We start from the raw sequence: 23,099 nt of genomic DNA, 5'->3' as shown, positions 1-23,099 counted from the left end.
TGGAAGTCTTCCGTAATTACCTACTAGAAATATTTTAAAGTCATAATATGTTGCAATAAGTTTTTGTTATTCTTTTTTTGCCCACTTTTAAATATTACGAGAGTAAGAACCCGTGCGTTGCGGCGGTGAGATGGTGAGGGTGATAGCTAGGTCAGAGAGTGTGATAGTCAAATGCCTACGGCCTCCGCCCTCCGCCTTCGGATTTAAAAATTCGTCGAAAGTATATCGAATGACATCTCTAATGAAAGAGCATGAAATTTTAAGAACACCCATACAATTTTTATAATTTATCGACGTATGATTTTTGAGATAAAAGATTTTGAATAAATTGAAGGAATAAATGATTTATAGAGGAGAGAGAAAAAAGATGATTGGTTGAGATTTGAGGAGAGGGAAGGTTATTATCGTTATTTTAGATAAATATAGAATAGATGAGAGGGGTATTTTGAGAATGTATTTAAAATCAATATTGAAAATTTCAACTCAATGTTGAAAATCTGGAAGGAATCTGCTTTATAATATAGTATAGATTAGATAATATCATAATAATATTAAGATTATGTATTAAAAAGTTTTGTTTGAAATAAAATGACATCATCACAATCTTGTTTTATTAATATAAAAGATAATAAGTTCGGATTAGATATACTCGAAAACAATGTTTTTTAAGCTCATGCCATTAAAAATACATTATTCATTTTTGTTTATTACTCTCATTAAATATTTGATATGAAGTTTGAAATTATCTTGTGAAAATGGATTAACAACGAAATGTAGATTTATAGACCATATTTTATGAGTATAAGAAACTAACTAAAGTACGAAATGTATGATATGTGTCTCATATAACAAAGAATATCTCATAGTGTCAACGTATATATTCGAAGGTGTGAAATTGTCGGACTGATATGTCGTTAGCCCGTCATAATTTTTCAAAAATAAAATGGTTTGTAAGAATCAGGTAGGGAAATGGTTAGATCAAGCTATGCAATATATAAACAATCATAAATTAATTGTATACTGCAATAGCTTAAAAATATTAGTTGAAATATGAAAATGACATAAATTGATAGAAATTAAAATATACGTGAAATATATGACATGAATATTTTAGTTTAGAAAAATAAGAATAAAACTAAAATTAAAATACATTATTTGAATAAAAAAAAAACTCAGGGTGTAATCGAACGAAATCAATGAAACACAGTACTAATGCTCTGTTGGAATATGATCACGTAAAATGAACATATGTCCGAAAAGTATTTAAGCCTACGGGGTCACACCTCAACGTGAATGTAACTATAAATCGATTAATATATTAAATGTAATTTATTAATTAATTTGATCCCGAAAAACTAACGGAGGTTCGTTAAAAGAGTTAAAAGTTAACGGTACTTAACTAACGGACTTAACGGAGAAGAGTTGGAATTAGGAAACAATTAGGAAACCCCTCTAGAATGTTCTGGGGGGGGGGTCGACTAGGGCCTCAAAACCCTCAAGACTTGGTCATTAAGTTTCCTAAGCCTATAAATACAAACCTATGTTTATTTGTTTTGTATACAATTAAATCCAAAGGGTTTTTCTCTCCTCTTTTCTCTCTCCCTCTCTCGGCCGAAAATCAACCCACAAAGGGTTTTGATTTTCGGTTCTCTTAGCTAGGAAAAAGGGTTTTCGGGTTAGCTAGGTATTCGGGTTTAAACAAAGGGTTGTTCGTGATCAAGTACTAGCATACATACGTTCCACCGTTGAGTGTGCAATCGTAGAGAGGTTAAGTTAAACCTTGTTCTTGTCTTCAATCTCTCCATTATAAGGTACATCTTCTATACTTTGGTTAATTAATTAAACTACATAGATCTTGTCTTCCGTTGCGTGCTTTGTGATTTGTTGTGATAATTAGTTATATAACCCAACAGTGGTATCACGAGCCTACTATGTATGTTTTTTGATTACCAAAAGATCAAAACTTGAAGGGGGTTAGGGTTCTTGATCTTCAAAAATTTCGAATATATATATATATGGTTAAATTGTTTTTGTAATTTAATTACATTATTTAAATAAGAAAAAGGTTTTATTTAATATATATATATATGGTTCAAAAATTTATTCCAGAAAATAAAAAAATAAAAAAAGATTTTTTTTAGGGTTCCTAATCCAAGTTTTGATTAAATTACATGTTTATGTGATAAATTGTATGTAATTATGTGTTGTACCTTTAATTTTAATTGTTAAAAAGAAGTAAAAATCATGAATTTTTCATGCAAATCATTCATGATTCTTACTTAGATATATTGATATGAAATCTTGATCATTAGGGTTAATTATGCTAGATAATTGTATAATTAATTGTGTGACAATGTGAATTTTTCGTATAAACTTTCTGTTTTGCGACAGTTTACTAAAAAATTCATATCTTTTAATCCGTAATGAGTTAGAGGTCGTGCTTTGAACTGTAGATTCTCAACACATAGGGCTAAAACTTTGTAGTTCTGGTCGAAATCTGAATCGGACCAGAAACAGGGCTAAAACTTCTTTGTGCGTTCAAATAGAGCTACCGAGCTCTCTTGTGTTGCTAAGACTATACAAATGATTTTATTAAATATTATGTTTAGAAGATATGCATGAATCTCCTAAACATAACCTTTTGATCACATGTTAAATTGTATGACCCAATAAACTTAAGTCATTGCCATCCAATTTGTCAAGGACACATGGGGTCGTTGTTTTACTCACTGGTACACAGTGGTGAAATAACGATTGCATGGCAAAACCCATTCACTGGTACACAGTGGTGGTCAATTTTGCACGTTCTTAGTTGGACGACTTAAAGCGAGTTAAGCGGTGAGACCTTGACCCGTGGCAAAAGATGGGACAAAACATGACTACAAAAGATCGCTTGATGAATCGAGTGTCTTACGTAGGTCTCATACTTTCTAGGAATTGCACTTGTAATGCAATTACTGATCGTCACTTACCTTTTGAGTGCAATCATTTCTAGCAGATCAACTGATGAAATGGTTGCATGTCGATTGGATCCTAGCCTTGATGAGATTAATTGTTTATTCCATAAACATTTGGGTAATTAATTTCTCAAGGACTGATTATCGAAAATACTGATTTTTGAACTTAATCTGTTTTGTAGATGGCGATGAATCCCTCCACAAACACCAATGCTTTTCGGCAAATGTTTGAAAGAGAAAAGCTTATTGGATCAAGTTTCAATGACTGGTTTCGTCAACTACGAATTGTTCTGCGAGTTGAAGAACGTATGGATGTCATTGAAAAACAATGGCCTAATGAACCGGCTGAAAATGCTACAGCAGCTGAAAAAGCTGACTATAGAATTCAGTACACTAGATTCAATGAAGTTTGTTGTTTGATGCTTGCAAGCATGTCTCCTGAGCTACATAAACAATTCGAACTTTACACTCCATATGATATGATCAGCGAGGTGAAATCTTTATATGAGAAACAAACCGGAGTGGAACTTTTCGACAATGTCGTGGAACTCCATGACATGAAACTTGAATCTGGAAAGCCAGTTAGTAGTCATGTGCTCAAGATGAAGAGCATTTTTGACAAAATGGAATCAATGGAGTATGCTTATCATAAAGATGTTAAAGTTGGCATGATTCTCAAATCTCTTCCAAATGAATTTGAGAGTTTTGTGCAAAACTATAACATGCACTCTATGAAAAAGGGTGTTAATGAACTCCATGCTATGCTCATTGAATTTGAGAAGAAGATTCCTAAAAAGGCCAATGACTCTAATGTTCTTATGATCAAAGGGGGTCGGATCCAAAAAGCTAAAAGATCGCGAAGAGCTAGAGGCAAAGCTGATGGCAATGGAAAGGGCAAGCAAGTTGCAAACCCTTCCAAGTCAAAGAAGACTCCTCCAGCTAAGAAAGAGCATCCGGCTAAAGACCAGAGTTGTCATCATTGTAATGAAGTCGGGCACTGGAAGAGGAACTGTCCTAAGTATCTTGCCGAGTTGAACTCGAAGAAGAAGAATACTAGCGGCGCTAGTACTTCAGGTATCTTCACAATTGAATTATTTTCCTTAACTAAGCGTAAATTGTGGGTTTATGACACTGGCTGTGGAACTCACATCTGTAATGAATTACAGGGGCTTAGGAAAAGGAGGAAACTGAAGCCCGGAGCTTTGCAGTTGATAGTGGGCAATGGTCTACCAGCAGCTGTTGAAGCAATTGGAGAATTTCATTTAGTTCTTCCTTCCGGTTTAATTATTGTTTTAGACAATTGTCATTATGCACCTTCTATTACTAGAGGTGTTATTTCAGTTTCTTTGTTGAAAGACAACAGATTCATTAATATTTTTAATGATATTGGTATTTCAGTTTCTAAAAATAATGTTCATTATTTTGATGCTATTGCTTTTAATGGTATTTATGAAATTGATATGCGTGATTGTGTTTCAAATAATTCAATGTTTAATGTTAGCAAAAGAGCCAAGACTGACTTGGACTCTACCTATCTTTGGCACTGTCGTCTTGCACACATTGGCAAAAATCGCATTGAAAGACTTCAACGTGAAGGGATCTTAAAATTGAATGATGAATCATTTGATAAATGCGAGTCATGTGTTTCCGGCAAGATGACACGAAAACCCTTTAAGCATACGCCAGAAAGGGCTAAAGATCTTCTTGGACTCATTCATACCGATGTTTGTGGCCCATTTAGACATGTGTCAAGAAAAGGAGCTAGCTACTTAATTACTTTTACGGATGATTTCAGTCGTTATGGTTATGTTTACTTGCTTAAACATAAACATGAAGTCTTTGAAACATTCAAAGAGTTTAAGAATGAAGTTGAAAATCAACTCGGTAAATCCATCAAGATTCTTCGTTCGGATCAAGGTGGTGAATACTTAAGCCAAGAGTTTAAGGATTATCTTAAAGCATGTGGCATTGTCCAACAGCTTACTCCTCCATACACTCCTCAGCATAATGGAGTGTCTGAAAGGAGAAATCGAACCTTGCTAGACATGGTGAGATCAATGATGACCCGTACAACTCTCCCATTTTCGTTTTGGGATTATGCTCTAGAGACTGTTGTACGCATTCTCAATATGGTTCCAACCAAGAAGGTTGACAAGACACCATACGAATTATGGCATGGTGATGTCCCTAATTTGTCTTACTTAAGAGTCTAGGGATGTGAGGCACTTGTGAAGCGCGATACGCCTGACAAACTTGAACCCAGAACTACTAAGTGCATCTTTGTCGGATACCCTAAGGAAACGATGGGTTACGACTTTTATGATCCCGCTAAAAACACTGTTCGTGTTGCTCATTATGCTGAGTTCTTTGAAAAGAAGTTAGTTCAAGAGAACAGTGGGAGGATTGTAGAACTTGATGAGACTCAAGAGGAAGATGTGTCACCTTCTGAAGATACTAGCAATCATCAACTTGGGGGGGAAAATGTTCAAAGTGATGAACCTCAAGTCGATGATAATGAAACGATTCCACTTCGTAGGTCCGAAAGGACAAGACGTCCTACCGAAAGAATATGTCTGATGGTAGAAGAAGACGTTGTTGGAGATCTCGATGAGCCTCCCAATTTCGAAGCTGCATTATCAGATCCAGAATCTGACAAATGGATTGAAGCTACGAAGGTGGAAATGAAATCCATGAAAGACAATCAAGTCTGGAGCTTGGTTGATCTTCCACAAAATGCTCAGACTGTTGGGTGTAAGTGGATCTTCAAGAAGAAGACTGACATGGATGGAAATGTACACACCTATAAAGCTCATCTCGTGGCGAAAGGTTATACTCAACGTTTCGGTGTTGATTATGAAGAAACCTTTTCTCCAATTGCGGACATTAGAGCTATTAGGATTCTCTTAGCCATAACTGCGTACTATGACTTTGAGATATGGCAAATGGATGTTAAGACTGCCTTCTTTAATGGTTACTTGGATGAAGAAGTCTATATGGATCAACCGGAAGGTTTTATTGATCCGAAACATCCCAACAAAGTATGCAAGCTTCAAAGATCCATTAATGGACTAAAGCAAGCATCAAGAAGTTGGAATAAACGGTTTGATGAAGAAATCAAAAAGTTTGGTTTCGTTCAAAATCCCGATGAGCCATGTGTATATTGCAAAGCTAGTGGGAGTAATGTTACTTTCCTTGTCTTGTATGTCGATGACATATTAATCATAGGAAAACACATTCCGATGTTGCAAGATGTTAAATCCCATCTTGGAAAGTGTTTTGCCATGAAAGATTTAGGAGAAGCGGCATTCAATCTTGGAATCAAAATCTATCGAGATAGATCAACGCGATTAATTGGACTAAGTCAGAGTGCTTATATTGATAAGATCTTGAAGCGATTCAAGATGGAGAACTCTAAGCGTGGGTCTATACCTATGCAAGAAAAACTTAGTTTATCTGTCAAACAAGGTGCTTCTAAGCCTAGTGAGGTGGAGCGTATGAGTAGAATTCCTTATGCTTCGGCTGTAGGATCTATTATGTATGCGGTTAGATGCACTAGACCCGATGTGGCGTTCGCGCAAAACATCGTAAGCCGATATCAACAGAATCCTGGTGAAAGCCATTGGATTGCTGTTAAAAATATTCTGAAGTACCTACGAGCTACTAAAGATATATTTTTGGTGTATGGAGGAAATCCAGACTTAGAGCTCAAAGTGACCAGATACTGTGATGCTGGATTTCAAACTGATAAAGATGACACGAAGTCTCAATCAGGATTCATCTTCGTTTTAAACGGAGGAGCTGTGGACTGGAAAAGCAAGAAGCAAACCACAGTCGCCATGTCTGCAACAGAGTCTGAGTACATTGCCGCCTCAGAAGCCGCAATGGAAGCAGTCTGGATAAGGAAGTTCATTAGCGGGCTCGACGTGATCCCCTCAAATGAATTACCCACTGATTTGTACTGTGATAATACCGGTGCATTAATCATTGCCAACAAACCCGGAGTTCAGAAAGGTGCCAGACATTATGCTAGACGATATCACTATGTTCGAGAGCAGATCGAACTAGGAGAGATCAATTTACTCAAAGTTCACACAGATTTTAACTTAGCTGATCCTTTCACAAAAGCTTTTTCTAGGCCCAAGCTTGAAAGGCATGCCGATGGCATAGGACTTAAATTAGCTAGTTATTTCATGTAAATCTGTTGTTTCGGTATTTGGATAAGGGATGTTAACCAATTTATATTTTCCATAATGAAATAAAGTACTTGATATGTTTGATTTCATTCAATATTAAATTGTGTCCTATATTTGCATGTTTAATCCTTGAATATTTCATTTAATATTTTATATATTATTGAATATTCTAAATTGTCCATTGTCGATTAATTATATGAGAATATAATTAAACGAAGACAAATGTGAGTGATTGGTTATATTCTTGGAATATGTAATGGATGGATCCCACCAAACTCACATGATATCCATAGCAGATGCATATTGGACTACCCCACTAACGAATTATCGCTTTATGGATCATCGTCATTAAGTGAAATTCGCAAGTGGTTACTTTTATTGATCCTTTGACTTGAGATACAAGTAGGTCAGCATATATGAATCGCACTTACTTGATATAGTTCTAACTCACCTGAATAAGGGGGTACATAAAGGGCTATTTTCAGAAAGCGTCGTGAAATATGATGACTGACTCGTGTAGTCAATATAGGATTTGTTCCTTCAATTTGAAATTGAAGTATGATACCGTTTGGCGCCCTCATTAGGACTAATTAAGATGTTTGCATGGCCGTGCCCAAATAAATCCAGATTGTTCTCGATTATATTTGGTAATCATTAATTAGTTATAGAATGAGAAACATAATCGTTAAATTATGAAATGATCTCGATCCATATTCATATTTAACAAAGGTATCTGAACAAAGGGATAATAAATGACTTAACCATTTAAACAGTACTTAAATGTTTTCGGGAGCATTGGGGTGTTGCTAGACGCTTACCAATGTTATTACCTTCATTCGTTACGAGTTCAAGTGGGAGCTGTTGGAATATGATCACGTAAAATGAACGTATGTCCGAAAAGTATTTAAGCCTACGGGGTCACACCTCAACGTGAATGTAACTATAAATTGATTAATATATTAAATGTAATTTATTAATTAATTTGATCACGAAAAACTAACGGAGGTTCGTTAAAAGAGTTAAAAGTTAACGGTACTTAACTAACGGACTTAACGGAGAAGAGTTGGAATTAGGAAACAATTAGGAAACCCCTCTACAATGTTCTGGGGGGGGGGGGGTCGACTAGGGCCTCAAAACCCTCAAGACTTGGTCATTAAGTTTCCTAAGCCTATAAATACAAACCTATGTTTATTTGTTTTGTATACAATTAAATCCAAAGAGTTTTTCTCTCCTCTTTTCTCTCTCCCTCTCTCGGCCGAAAATCAACCCACAAAGGGTTTTGATTTTCGGTTCTCTTAGCTAGGAAAAAGGGTTTTCGAGTTAGCTAGGTATTCGGCTTTAAACAAAGGGTTGTTCGTGATCAAGTACTAGCATACATACGTTCCACCGTTGAGTGTGCAGTCGTAGAGAGGTTAAGTTAAACCTTGTTCTTGTCTTCAATCTCTCCATTATAAGGTACATCTTCTATACTTTGGTTAATTAATTAAACTACATAGATCTTGTCTTCCGTTGCGTGCTTTGTGATTTGTTGTGATAATTAGTTATATAACCCAACATGCTCGAGCTTGACTCGATTATAAAACTCAACTCATGCTCGACCGAGTCTTCCTTTTCAAGCTCGAGCTCGAGCTTGCTTTACTAATCAAGTATTATACTGAATTTTAAATCAAATTACCCCTATAAGCTCGATAATTTCAAATTCAATTTGGCACTTTTGACCCAACTCGATTAATCTTGACTCGTTAGGATAATAATTATCTAAAAATATACTCCCTCCGTCCCAATTTAAATGTACTATTTTGACTTTTGAAATCTTTTGTTTGTAACTTTGACCGTAAATTATTTTGTATGTGTTATACAATAGTTGATGTAAAGTATATAAATAGATTGAGCTTTACATGTATTTTTCATTGATATAAGTATATAACTTTCATTAGGTATTATATTATGTAAACAAATATATTTACAGTCAAAGTTCGAGGAAAAAAAATCAACAAGTCAAATTTGAACATTTAAATTGTTTGAGTAAAATTATAAAATAGCAGAATATTTAAATTAAAATTATAAAATAGCACAAGTTCGATTAAGTTTGTCAGCTTTTCGAGTAGGTTAACCGAAGTAGCTTGAGCTGTGCTCGAATAGTTTGTGTGGTCTCGACATCTCGTTTAAACCCAGTAACCCACCACGTTATTAATGCAAAAAATTCCGAATAAAAAGAAAAAGATTTAAGCAGAGCAAATTCAGCAAAACTAGCGGTTGATCTCCAGTCTACTAAACGGCCGATCAGACTGGCCGGTGTCTTAAGTCTCTCCGGCGGTTTGTCTTCTTTTCTTAATCTACATATCTCTTACTTTATTTTAGAAAAGTTACTTTTTTTACTTACACAATAATTAGTAAAAACCATAATTTGCTTTGCATTTTGTGGGTTTTCAAGAAACTCCAAATGCTGAAAGAATTAATAGTTTCCATTTGTTTGATTGGTATAGTTCTTGATTCAATATCATATATACGTATGTTTGTTTTGTATGTATGCACACCAACTGTTTGTATAAATGCTCAACTCACCCAAATGTCCTTATATTTATCTAAGAAACCCCAACTGTTGGATTGGTGTAAGAATCTGGTATTTTTGCTTAGAATTGGATTGGGCATCTTCTTGAAGAATTTATTTTATTAAAGTTTTGATCTTTTTAATTTTCATAAAGTTTTTTTATAGTTTCAAGCTTCAGTTTTTAGTTTAGGCATAACTATGAGGAAAATTAAAGAGCTAAAAAAAGTTCAGCACTTCAATCTTAACCGGATCATATAAGTGGCCTTTCACATGTACACATATTGCATTTTTGATAATACATTTGAGTTGTTAACAATGAACATGTTAAGCTTTATTTTATTTGGATCTGTTAGAGTTTTACATTTAAACTATGGTTGTTACAGATCAGGTAAGTTTTTGATATTTGGGAATGGCAACTTATTTGTGGAGAAAATATGCTGATTACCTGCACACTAAGTGGGAGAAAGAAGTACTTTGGACAATGGTTGATCCGTTCAAGCGTCCAAAATCATTTACACCTCTTGTTACAATCTATGTATGTGCCTTCTATACTGGGGTCATTGGAGCTGCAATCACCGAGCAACTCTACAAGGTACTCCTAGGGGTTGTTTGGATTTGCATTTCGAAAATAGTTATTTGACTGTTGCAATTTCAAGTTACAATTAAGTAATAAACTTATGCTTCTTTTGGTAATATAGGAGTCAGGTAATCAGTTTCATACTAAGTTGCAACTAAACATATTATCAAAGGGCGGGCTAAACTGTTAAAAGTACTTGTATACTTGTAATCGTATTTTACTTGAAGTTTGAATATTTGTAGAACACCCGACTGACAACCAAGATCATTGAAAATGATCATTACAACATTAAGCAATATATGCACATCCAAATATTGTCTCCTATAGCATGCTTTATTACAATTGATTATTTGTTTCTCGGAATTCAATATCATGTAGCCATTATCAAAAATCACATTCAGATGCCCTCTTAGTTTTGTCCCAGGTTGAGCCAAGAACATCATAATGATTTTTCTATATTATAGCTAACCATAAGGCCTTTTTTTAGTCGGATTAATGTAAATTGGATTCTACTATGTTTATCTCACAAATTGTCTAATAGCATGTCAGAGTGTGCCGATTAAAACTCATTTAAAAAAGGATGGCACGATTTTTAATAGTTTTTCTTTAACTTCTATTGGCCTTTATTGAACAGGAGAAGTACTGGGAAGAGCATCCCGGCGAGGCAGTGCCAATTATGAGACCAAAATTCTATGGCGGGCCTTGGAAGATTTACAAAGGAACCGTTCTTCCACCCAACAAGTGAAAATCAAGACTTAAATGGAGCTCAAATGATGGAAGAAAAACGTTATAGATGCTACTGATTCCTTTCATATGCAGTGATCTTGGTATGTCTAATTGTCTAGCTAACATAATCTGTACAAACAGTAAGTAACTACATTGCGTTATTTTCTTTGCATTGTTTAAATAATTCAGTGATATATGTTACCTTCTAATATGGCTATTAGGTATAATCATCTTAGGACTCAAAAGCTTCTTTTGTAAGATCATATTCATTTGTAGGAGCTCGTTCATCCCAATATTGTGTATGGTACGTCAATTTCTTGCTTGATCAGGAAAGATAATGATGAAACCATGCTTCTAGAATTTATTTTTTTAGTGTGTTTATAAATATGATTTAAGAGGTGGCTTTTTGGAGAGCCTCAAGGGCATCCCCGGTAATCTTGCGTACCCAATCTCCTAGCTTCTTCACTTCTTGATCACCACCAGACATTTCATTAAAGCAATCATTGCAGGTGTCTACATTGGTGGCGACTGCACTAATATCAAAATTAGCCTTTACAAGGTTTTGGCTTTCAAGGCTATCAAGAGTCTTCATTATATCATCAATGGCGGCCCCAAAGACCTCATCACATTCTGAAACACACTCTTTCGACCCCGGTGATGATTTGGGGTTATCTAATCGCTTCTTGAGTGATGCATTGAATTCATCAATAGTTTTCTGCACAGCTTGCATTTGTTTCGACACCACATTAGCCACTTCAGGCTTGGTTACAGCTTTTGCCTTATCAGTGGCTTCTTTGATGTCAGGAAATGAGAATTCAGAAGGGTTAGAAGGCTTGGTTTCCTTCTCGTCCTTTTTGGTTTCCTTCTCATCCTTTTTGGTTTCCTTCTTGGTGTCCTTTTTGGTTTCCTTCTTGGTTCCCTTTTTGGTATCCTTCTTGGTTTCCTTTTTGGTGTCCTTTTTGGTGTCTTTTTCGGTTTCCTTCTTACTGTCCTTTTTGGTTTCCTTCTTGGTGTCCTTTTTGGTATCCGGTTTGGTGGGTTTCACATCGGGCGTGGGCAAAGGGGCCTTTTTGGTTTCCTTTTTGGTGTCCGGTTTGGTGGGTTTCGCATCCGGTGTGGCTAAAGGTGTAGAATGAGCATCCTTGCATGTTGCAAGAATGATGTGGGCGGAAATTAAGATTAAAATTAGCGTCTGTTTTGCAAGAGCCATTGCCTCTTTTATTAGAGACAATGGGTGGAAGTTGAGGAACAAGGTTGGAGGGAGGTTTTATACCATGAAGGATTGGCAATGCGTGAATATAGCTAATTCTTTCTTAAAATAGAAACCAAGGGTTACCATAAAACTAAAAAGGAAAAGGTATACGGAGTATTTATTAGTGGCTATATGTGTTCTGTTGGTTGAGTTACTGTAAAATCAGTTTAGACTTACTATTGTTGTAACTTAGACGCACTAGCTCCGGTTCTATTATACATATAAACACGAGATCACATAGCGCCTTCTTTCGCTTATTTCTTGGTGTGATGAGAGTGAGTTAGCTAAGGCAGGTACCATAATCTCAAACATCAAAGCTTGTATGGTAAACAAATCTTCGTACAATAAACGTTCATTTGTGGTTTTTAAAGAAAAGGCGACACTTCTACTTAACACTAAATTTATTCATCGAAAGGGAAGCAAGATTCATCAAGCATTTGATATACAACACTAACACGGTTTGATAGCCTAATTTTTTTTATCTGAAGTTGTACACTGGTAAGTTATAATTTCAGATGGATAATTATTCGATTAACATGTTGATCAATTACCATAATTATCTTGCATCATAATCTTAGATCAATCAAATTACACACAATGAACAACTGTCAACACACATTTGGGTGAAGTATATTTCAACAATAACCTAGCAGTATCCTCTTGCCTCACTACCACCCCCTCTTTCTCCACCAACACGGCCGCCATGATCCGCTCATACCCACCGCCTCCAGCCACCATGTACGCGACCAACGCCGCCTGAACCGGCATCATACTTGGATTATAAGCCGCAGACTCCATGTAAGATCCCTTATACACATTCCCATCACAATCCATCAATGCCACCCCTGACGGGCACCCACTGTACGGCGCGTGAGAGCCACGCGCCGCCTCCAGAGCTTCCAATTTCAAAATCCCATCATTCTTTTTTGCCAATTCGCAATATCCATTTGCCAAATTCGATAAATTCCCATTTTGTGTGATAAAGTTTTCATCTTTGAAACACAAACCGTTGTCATGCTTTTCAAGAATCAATGGCATTTCTTGATCCAAAAGATCAAAAGGGCCAAATGGGTGTGGCAAGATCGACGAAATGGGCTTATAATCATTGTTTTCTGGATGCTCGTCCGTGATTATGATCTGAGTATCGGAAACTTCCCGGAGTTCTTGGAGAAACTGCCGGCAATGGCCACAAGGGGCGGCGGAAACAGCCATGTAAAGAAGCTTTGGGCCGCCGCCGTGTGCGGCGAGATTAGTGATCAGAAACTGTTCAGCGTGGATAGAATGATGAAGGGGTAAACCTGGGAATTCAATATTAGCACCGAAAAAGATCCGGCCATCGGAGGATAAGCCGACGGTGCCCACGTGGAAGTTGGAGATTGGGGGACGAGCAAGATCTTGAGCTTGTTTAACGAGTGATGGAAGGAGTTGTGGGACAGTTAAGCCTTTTGATTTGGCCATGGATTCAGCTTCTGCTTTTGAGATTATGTATTTATTGGCTGCCATTGATTTTGATAATTTTGCTTATTATTTTTTTAAGATGTGTGATCAAGAGAGAGATCAGAAAAGATGGGAGGGAGGGAGATTGGAATGGAGGATGGGAGTGACGTGCTATATAGGGATTGAAAGTTATACTAAGCCGGTTCGTGTTTGGTAGACTAAAGCAAAAACATGACTAAATTATGCAGTGGATTTAACTATTTATAAGTGGAATGAAAATAATATGTTCCTTTGATGATTTGTAATGAAATACTTTGTAATGTTATATTGTTACCTTTATGATTCATCTCAATAGAAGTTATTGGTACAATAGGATGAAAAGAAGAGAAAGAAAATAAGACGCACTTATCTTGTTTGGTTAATGGTTACAATGGATAATGGAATCGATAATAAATAAGTAAAAATGGTTTCCATTCTTTTCATTTTTTAATTGTAGAGAATTGATGATAATGGGGAAAAAAATGTTTAATGATATTATATGTGTTAATATAGATTATTAATTAAAATTTTATTATTATTATTTTTTTGTATCAAACAACATAATTCATTTTTTTTTTTAAATACTCATTATCTTTCTCATTATTTTCATTATCAATTACTTCTTTATTCCTTATGATTCCAGCCTACCAAACAAGTTCAATCAAACATACCAAGATCGTCTCCAACAAGAAACCCAATTTACATAACACTTTGATCATGTTTGCAAATTGGTTAATTCTACCGAATAAACACACTAAGTTCATTTTACCTTAATCTCAATACACTAAAAGAAGGGGAAGATTACATGGAGGCCACAGTAGGTTAATGAATTTCATGATGTGCAAAAAATAAGCAATAACTGGATATGTTTAAGACGAATGGAGTGGGAGTCGGTAAAGGATCGACAAATGGTCGGTGTGATCGGTAACACCGCCACTCATTAAGCTCGGGCCGAAACCGGGGGGAAGTTTAGGAGAGATGGAGAAAGCCAGTGGTGTTTCGATGAAGGAAAATCGACGACCATTTTGGGCCCTACAACGTTCCAAAAACGTTCGTTATCACTTATCTCGTTTTATAATTGCATGGATATAGCTTAGTACATGTTTGAAATTAGCTGAAATTTATTTGGCATGGTATGAAATTAGTGTGAATCTTCACATTTTATTTATATTTGGCTTTTTGACTCACAATGATTTGTATACATTTTATTTTTAACATTACACATTTGATTAGTACGTATATTTCTCTTATAAAATATCATTCAGTAAAAAGCTCATTCCTAGTTATATTATAAATCAATAAAGCTTAGGCAACCTAGTAAAGTACTAGACTGGCTGTTATAACCATGCACACAAGTGTAAAAATAACCAGAAGTAAAACCTATTTCCCATACATATTAGCCCCGTTTGGATATACATTTTACATTTTAAAAACCCCAGCCCCAAAAAGCTCCTAAAAGCCCCGAAAAGTCTTTAAAATAAAAGTTGGTAGAAGAAAGGTTGAAATAGAAGTCCCAGCTCCTAGCCTCATTTCTAAACTCAAGCTCCAAACCCCTAACCACAAGTCCAGCTTCAAGCTTTTGTGCCCAACACACCCATCATATCAAGAATTGAAAAAAAAAAGCAAATAAATAAAAAATCAACTACCACTTACTAAGGTGTCATTTGGTTCTAAAGAATTAAAAAAAAAATTAGCGTAAATGAATCTGTAACGTGACATGACAAAAGAAAAAAAAAATCAAATTTCATAATTTATGAGGGGAGATGTTTACCTCAAATTACCCAACTTGACTAAGTTAGAAAGATTTTGACCATTGAATTTCAATCAAAGCTCAATATTTAAAATATAATTTTAAATTTTGACCATTGATTATAATCTAATAATGGATATTTTTTTAATTTAGACCCTTAAGTTGAAATTAATTTGAGAAAATCTTCACCCATTTATGAGAACCAAACAGCTCCAAACGTTTGTAACGCTAGATTATAGCCTTGTTAAATACTCCGTAACAAACAACAATTAGTATCTGATAACCTTTATTTTGTTTTATACAACAGACTCGCTCACAAGGTGTAAGTTTGTATTCTTAATTTGCATATATATCGTTTGATAGTAAGAAACTACGAATAATAATATTCTGAAAAAAACTATTACTCCATATATAGTTGTTGACCAAGTTTTAACTTATGCTTTGATTTAAGTATTTTACGCCTCTACAATATACATATTCTCGTTTTTTTCCAATGTATTACAAATTTATTTGATAATTTGAACATGCATAAAGAATCTATATCTATCTATAATATCATTAAAAGAGGGAGTTGAGGGTACACTTGACACCCTTAATCTCTCTCATTTAGCCTAATATTTTCTCCTTATTAATCCTCTATTTTTTAATATTTATTTAATAAAAAATGGCCGACGCTTAATAAAAAAATCTTATAAAAAAAATCTTTATTATTAAAAAAACCTACGGCAAAAAAAAGTAACTATGATCAACTACCAAAAAGGTTTTTGTTTCTCTTTTTATTTAACTAAAGTTGGGGGAAAAAAAAGGTAAATTGAAATCAATATTTATATGGTGTTAATTTTCATATGTTTCTTATTTAGCTTTCGTATTCATTAAGTTGTAATATTGGTCACACACTTTTTGTTTCTTTTTTTATTTAACTAAAGTTGAAAAAAGAAAAGGTAAACTGGAATTAATTTTTATATGGAGTTAATTTTCATATGTTTCTTCTTTAGCTTTCGTATTGATTAAGTTGTGATATTGGTCATACACTTTTTGTTTCTCGTTTTATTTAACTAAAGTTGAAAAGAAAGGTAAGTTGTAATCAATATTTATATGGAGTTAATTTTCATATGTTTATTCTTTAGCTTTCGTATTCATTAAGTTGTGATATTGGTCATACACTTGTTGTTTCACAATTGTTATAAGATTTATATTGCTTGAGACTACCCATCCAATTGACGGGTTTGAGCACTAGTAATATAACTAAAAAAGGAGGTTGAAAGTACACTTGGCACTCCTAATCCTCCTCCTTTAGCCTAATACTTCATCCTTATTAATCCTCTATTTTTTAATATTTATTTAATAAAAAATTGCCGATCTTTAATTAAAAAAATCTTATTATTATTATCTCTCTCTCTATATATATACCACCTATATTCTCAACCATAACAAAAAACCTACTGCGAAAAATAAAACGCTGTGATCGATTACCAAAAAGGTTCTTTTATTTATATATTTTGTTCATATTTAATCATTATTTCTAATGAATTAGTACGTATTTTTCAAATTATATACTATACACTATTTGTTTCTCTTCTTATTTAACTAAAATTGGAAAAAATAGGTAAACTATAATCAATATTTACATGGAGTTGATTTTCATATGTTTCTTCTTTAGCTTTCGTATTAATTAAGTTGTGATATTGAGTTAATTTTCATATGTTTCTTCTTTATCTTTCGTATTAATTAAGTTGTGATATTGATCATACACTTTTTGTTTCACAATTATTATAAAATTTATATATCTTGAAACTACCCGTTTAATGGACGGGTCTGAGCACTAGTAAAGAATACACTATGTTTAGCAAGATTGTTATATTTTTCAAACTCGAAAATAAAAAGAATCAATTAAGTCTTCCAAGCTTTTTTGTAATTGGTTTCTCTAATAAAATATCACGTTTCTAATCTTTTCGAAAAAACAAAAAAATAAATAAAAACTCTGTAATTAAACGCAATCTTTTTATGTAATTGGGCAAGTATGCATAACAATAATAAATCACTTATTACAACTTTTGGATTTTATTCGAAATAAATTATATAAATAATTGGAAAATGATAAATAGGTTGCATTAGTTTATACTGGGCTGTCATTAATAAAACCCTAATAAATTTATAAAGAATAACACGACTATCTAAACTTTTATAAATATATATATATATTAACAAAGTTTTTTTTGGTTTTCTCAAAATACACAACCTAATCACAATAGTAAACTAAAAGCTAAAAAAAACAAAAATAAAAAAATAAAACTGTAATGCAATATAGAAAATAAAACTAAAATCTACAACAAAAAAGACAAAAAAAAAAAAATTTCTTTCATATATGCTATTGTTAAGTTACAAAATATCATATTTGCCCAAAAATATCATATTTGCCCCCAATTAAAATTTGAAATATTATATATGTCATTCCTACTACCCTCAAATATCAAATATGTCAGTGTTAAGGAAAAAAAAAATCATATGAACCTAAATACATTATTAAATATTATATATGGGGTCATTATTTTCTAAATATATGTAACATGTCATTGAAATCTCTTATATTAATAAAAGAAGACTGTGATGATGTCATTTTACTAAAAAGAATTTTCCATAATATGTCAATATATTATCTTAACGTTTGTATGACATCATCCAAAAAAATAGACAAAACAAAACAATTTCAAACTTATTTCAAGATATAATGATTTTAACATAATTTTAGTATATGGAAAATTTTTATTTTACTTAAATATTTTGGAGGAATAGAAACTAAAAATCAAAACCCGTATAATTAATTAAATTTTTCATTGTATTTTTTAAAAATTACATAACTATTTTTTTTTCGATGTCATTGTAACTTAAGTGAAATATTAAGTGTTATCAAAAGGGTTGATATTGAAATAGAAAACAAATTTGTAGATTAAAATTTATTATTGTAATTTTATTTTGAAGTTAGAAGTATGTGAATTAAATAATCAATTTATTATCAGATTTTTAATACAACAAATGTGATTTATATAATTTGACTTCTTAACAAACTGTATTTTTAACAACTTTTATTCAGCTACCCGCATAATATGCGGGTTGATTAGCTAATATATCAAATATATGTCATTCCTATTAAATATCGCCAAATAAAATTTTAAATTATTATATATTTTGTTGTTAATTTTGAAATACATCAAATATGTCATTGAAATATACCCAATATGCCCAATTAAACTAATGTATTCTAAATTAAAACATAAAAGTTCTTTAAAGTTATTAATAAAAAATTTAGAAATCACAATTACATACGTTTTTTCTCTTGCTTTTATAATTTAATCCATATTTTTTTCCCTAACTGTGTAAATTTAATTCAATGTTACTGACATAATTAACTTCATTGATATTTTTAAATTCGTTATTCAATTCGATTCATGATATATAATTAAGTACTGGGTGATGTTCTTATTTTTGCATAGTAATTAGCCTCTGCAGTCCGCAACATTTGATGCAAGAAAAAAAAATCATAAATTAAAGAAAAAGTAGATAAATGCAATTTTAAAGTTTAATGTTAATTTAAAGTATTTGATATATTTTAATGACATGTTAGATATATTTCGAACATAATGACCCTATATATAATATTTAATAATTTATTTGGGCACATATGATTTTTTTACATAACAATGACATATTTGATATTTGAGGGTAATAAAAATGGTATATATGATATTTTAAAATTTAATTGGACAAAATGATATTTATAACTTAACAATGATATATATTAAATTTTGCAACAAAAGGGAACCAAATTAGAAGTCAATATTACGATATTCCTTTTTTTTTATTGCAATATTTTGCTATCTTGGAAAACTCGAGTCCTGCAACGTATCTCATCACCCAGAATTTCAAACATTGATACGAACCAGAATAACGTCCAATCTTATTTCTAGATTGACTTGTGACAGCCAAGGTCTAAATATTGTCCCACTCCCCTCATCGGGTTCCTATTTGTATTGAAAGTTTTTCTAAATGAAGTCGTAATCTTTATATACGATAGCATAATGGTGGTGCGACTAGGCTTTGTGGGTTCGAATGCCAGTTTGAGATAGCAACGCCCTTCCCCACCTTTTTTTTAATCTGGGGTGTCTTTCTTTTCTTTTGCCCTCTTTTTTGCGGCTTATCCTTTCTTGGCCTATGTTTTATCACAGGTAGTCATTCCCCCATTCCTTTAGTCTTTCAACAGTCCATCGACTAAAAGAGAATGATTGTCGGAAGCGGAAATGACTTATGTCGCGTCTAATTTCACAAAATCTAAATTTATCTCTGTCCATTTCTAACTTTTTTTTCGATCAGAAATCCTCTTAGGCTAAAGCGGACAACAAAATGCCTACGGCTAAAAACCACCGACATGTCAACATCAAAATTCGAATTGGTTACACTTCGCCAGGATCGAGGAATTGTTGTAATTCTTTCTGAATAGCCTGGATTCTCCTGTTGAGCTTGCTTCTCGGGTGGCTCGCACCTTGGGTGGTGCGGCTGAGCCAGAGTGGGCTTAGCAAATTGACTCGCAGTTTCGAAAACAGGAAAGTGTACTTTGTTATTGTGATTTTGACTTTCTAGTCACGATTTTGATTTTTTTTTTATATATTGCGGTTTTTGCTTTCACATTGTGATTTTAAGTTTTTAATTATGAATTTATCAAGTATTGGATGATAACTGAAAAACACTCAATTAAAATAGTGTGTATATATAATCAATAGTGTTGATGCCATTTTTGTGGTTTTTTAATAGATGTAAGAAAAGAAAGTTTTCTTGGCGGTCTTGGTTATGTAATCCTAGTTAATTGATGTATATTTTTTTTCAGCTTTTTGTCGAAATATTATGTTTGTAAATAAAACTTTGCTGTTAAAAAAAATGGTATATATTTATAAAAATTTGATTAGTCGTGTTGTTTTTTCGCAAAATTTGAATTGGTGACATATTTAGTAGTTGGTGAAAGCTTTCAAGCATTATCCTCATTTTTAATTTTTAATATTAAATATAATTATTATAATCATTATTTACTTATCATTGGATAGAATAAAAAACAACCACAACATATCATTGTCAAACACTTTTGGAACTTCAAGCATCTTCCAACTTTATAATAATTTGTCTTGCTTCATATCTTTGCTTTAAATTGGTTCTACATTTAATTATATTTCTCTTGGATATCAGATAACTAACTTACAATTCTTTGATCATCAAACATATCAATGAATATTTCGCAAGTCGTGTATATTTTACTATGAAAGTTTATAAGTTAAAATCTCTAAATGACATACATGTTTCATGTTTGTCTAAAAGGTAAATTTACTAAAACGAGAAGATCCCTGTGCTTTCAATGTTTAAAAGTTCCGTTTCTATATGCAAGTCCATTTTTGAACAGAGAATAAATGGAAAGAGAAAGACTAATTTAGTCTCTTTTTAATCTCATAAATAAATTGTGTGACATCTTTTCACTCATGATGCCAACCATCTCATGGCATCGATCACAACACCACAAGTTGACCAAAAGTTAAGCCTAATGATAAGCATTTGTGGTTAGGCGACCACTAGTCTCACTCGGAACCACCACGAGTGATTGATAATTTTGGATGATATTTTTATCAAGTAGAACGGAGCGACCTTATATTGCCACTTATTCACATAATTTAATGGTAAAATCATCCATTTTATGTTTATTGACTTCATTTTTGTACCCAATGATAATATAAGAGTTTTTTTCCAAACTAGTATAATAGAGAAATTTATTTACCAAACTAGTATAGTTTAAAATTATTTACCATTTTAGTTAAAACTTAATTTAAACTAAACCCATTCATTAGCTATTCTCCATCTCTTTTCTAGATTAGATTTAAAAACTTTTTTCTCTGTAATGATTGTCTTGTGGTAACAATTGTAATATTTCCCATGTATCTATGTTTAATTAAGTACACATAGCAAATTTGATAGTGACATTTTTTTATTTTATTTTTTTGTGTGTTTTCTCATCTTTATTGTGATGTTTTTATCGGCAACTAGTACAATGAACCAATTGAACACGGTCCTTTACATGACCCAAATTAAAATTTTCAATATAATATATATCTCGTGCTGCTGTTGCGAATAAATTCGATGTTAATCATGCTTTAAAAGATGAAATTAATATGGATGATGTTCTTGAAGAAGATGAAATTGAGGATGAAAGTGAAACACAAGATTATCGAGATGAAATATCATATGGTAACATCGAAATATCTTCCACTTACACCAGTTTAGATGAAAATAATTTACAAGTTAATAACGATTGGTTAAAATCATATTCTAAGCGTAAAAATAATTTTGTTCTTGAGTTGAAAAAAATTCTTTCAATATTGACACTTGAAATCATTTCATTTGAACTATAATTCTCTTGGCACTTGGTATCATATTAAAAAAGTTTTGATGATGATGGTCACATCTCAAGTGTAGGTACATGAGGATTGACCAATGTCATATTTTAGTTGTTGGAGTAGTCTTGTATCATATGTTACAAACTTATAGTATGGTCTTCGTAAAGTGCCAACGGATTCCTTTTTCAAGTTGTATTTAATGTTTAATAAGGTTTTAACTAGAATGGTAAATATTTTTGAAACTATACTAGTTTGGTAAATAAGTTTTTTTATTATATTAGTTTGGAAAAAAACTCGATAATATAATATAATTAATGGCTTAAGTCGCCACACATTCGAGTCAATTCTTAAGTAGTTATCCTTACATTATATAAATCTCACTTCAAAATTTGTTAGTTATTGTCTATGTGGCATGCTTAAAAATGCAAGAAAGCCCAAAAATCATTACAATATTGCTCCTAGGAAGGTCTACGGATTAGTTACTTTTATAAGAAGTTCAAATTTTCGAAAACGAATTAGTTATGCTTTCAAGAAGTTCAAATTTTCGAAAATTTAAATGTATAACCGTTCGTGTATTGCTTGTGGCGGTTACTTCCTTGCATGTCTATGTCTATATAAGGCCACTTCCATTCAGTTTTAAGACATATTAAAATGTAAACACATGACAGATCAATTTCAGCATGGCTTCACTAAACCATGTTTCAATTAGAAATTTGCGTCCAAATAATAAGCCATGTACGATAACGGTTAGAATTTTGCGGCTATGGAAACAACCTCTATATGGAGATGTTAATAACATAGGTAGTATTGAGATGATCCTGATGGACGAACATGTAAGTATTCATTGTTTGTGAATTTTTCTTTTTTGATTAAATTACTTTTTAACATAACTTTCTTTCGAATTTATAACTAGCTTTTTAACATTCTAATGTATAAACATTTTCATTTTGACAGTTTGATAAAGTGGTTGTTGTTGTTGCAACAATCGGTTTTATTCCAACTGACCAGTTATGCTATTCAATGGAATGTGTGAACTGTTCTCAAGAAGTTAAGTTGACCGATCTCTACATTGATGAAGTCGACATTATTGATGCTTTAAGGGACAACAAAATGTGGATTTGTTGTTCATGTAACAAGGAAGGAGTTCTCATCAATCCTATGTATATATTTATATTTCATATTAAAACTC

The 23,099-nt window shown here is 32.8% G+C and overlaps 3 protein-coding genes across 3 annotated transcripts; 1 reads left to right on the top strand and 2 right to left on the bottom strand.

The window, feature by feature from the left end:
- Positions 1–9,259: 9,259 nt before the first annotated feature.
- Positions 9,260–11,297, top strand: LOC122597830 (uncharacterized protein At4g29660). The gene is made up of 3 exons (XM_043770403.1): positions 9,260–9,466; positions 10,085–10,293; positions 10,913–11,297. The coding sequence occupies exons 2-3, from the start codon at positions 10,111–10,113 to the stop codon at positions 11,021–11,023; spliced, it is 294 nt and encodes a 97-aa protein (XP_043626338.1). The 5' UTR covers positions 9,260–9,466; positions 10,085–10,110; the 3' UTR covers positions 11,024–11,297.
- Positions 11,298–11,395: 98 nt separating this feature from the next.
- LOC122597711 (cylicin-1-like) lies at positions 11,396–12,214 on the bottom strand. The gene has a single exon (XM_043770278.1). It carries the CDS (start codon positions 12,212–12,214, stop codon positions 11,396–11,398), a length of 819 nt encoding a protein of 272 aa, XP_043626213.1.
- A 548-nt stretch (positions 12,215–12,762) lies between these two features.
- On the bottom strand, positions 12,763–13,902 carry LOC122595707 (cytidine deaminase 1-like). Its single transcript, XM_043768131.1, has one exon. The coding sequence runs from the start codon at positions 13,757–13,759 to the stop codon at positions 12,845–12,847; it is 915 nt and encodes a 304-aa protein (XP_043624066.1). The 5' UTR covers positions 13,760–13,902; the 3' UTR covers positions 12,763–12,844.
- Positions 13,903–23,099: the final 9,197 nt, after the last annotated feature.

This window comes from Erigeron canadensis, chromosome 4 (assembly GCF_010389155.1).
Source record: "Erigeron canadensis isolate Cc75 chromosome 4, C_canadensis_v1, whole genome shotgun sequence".
NCBI classification, from domain to species: Eukaryota; Viridiplantae; Streptophyta; class Magnoliopsida; order Asterales; family Asteraceae; genus Erigeron; species Erigeron canadensis.
The sequence above is the reverse complement of the archived record's forward strand: the minus strand, read 5'-3'. Positions and strand labels throughout refer to the sequence as shown.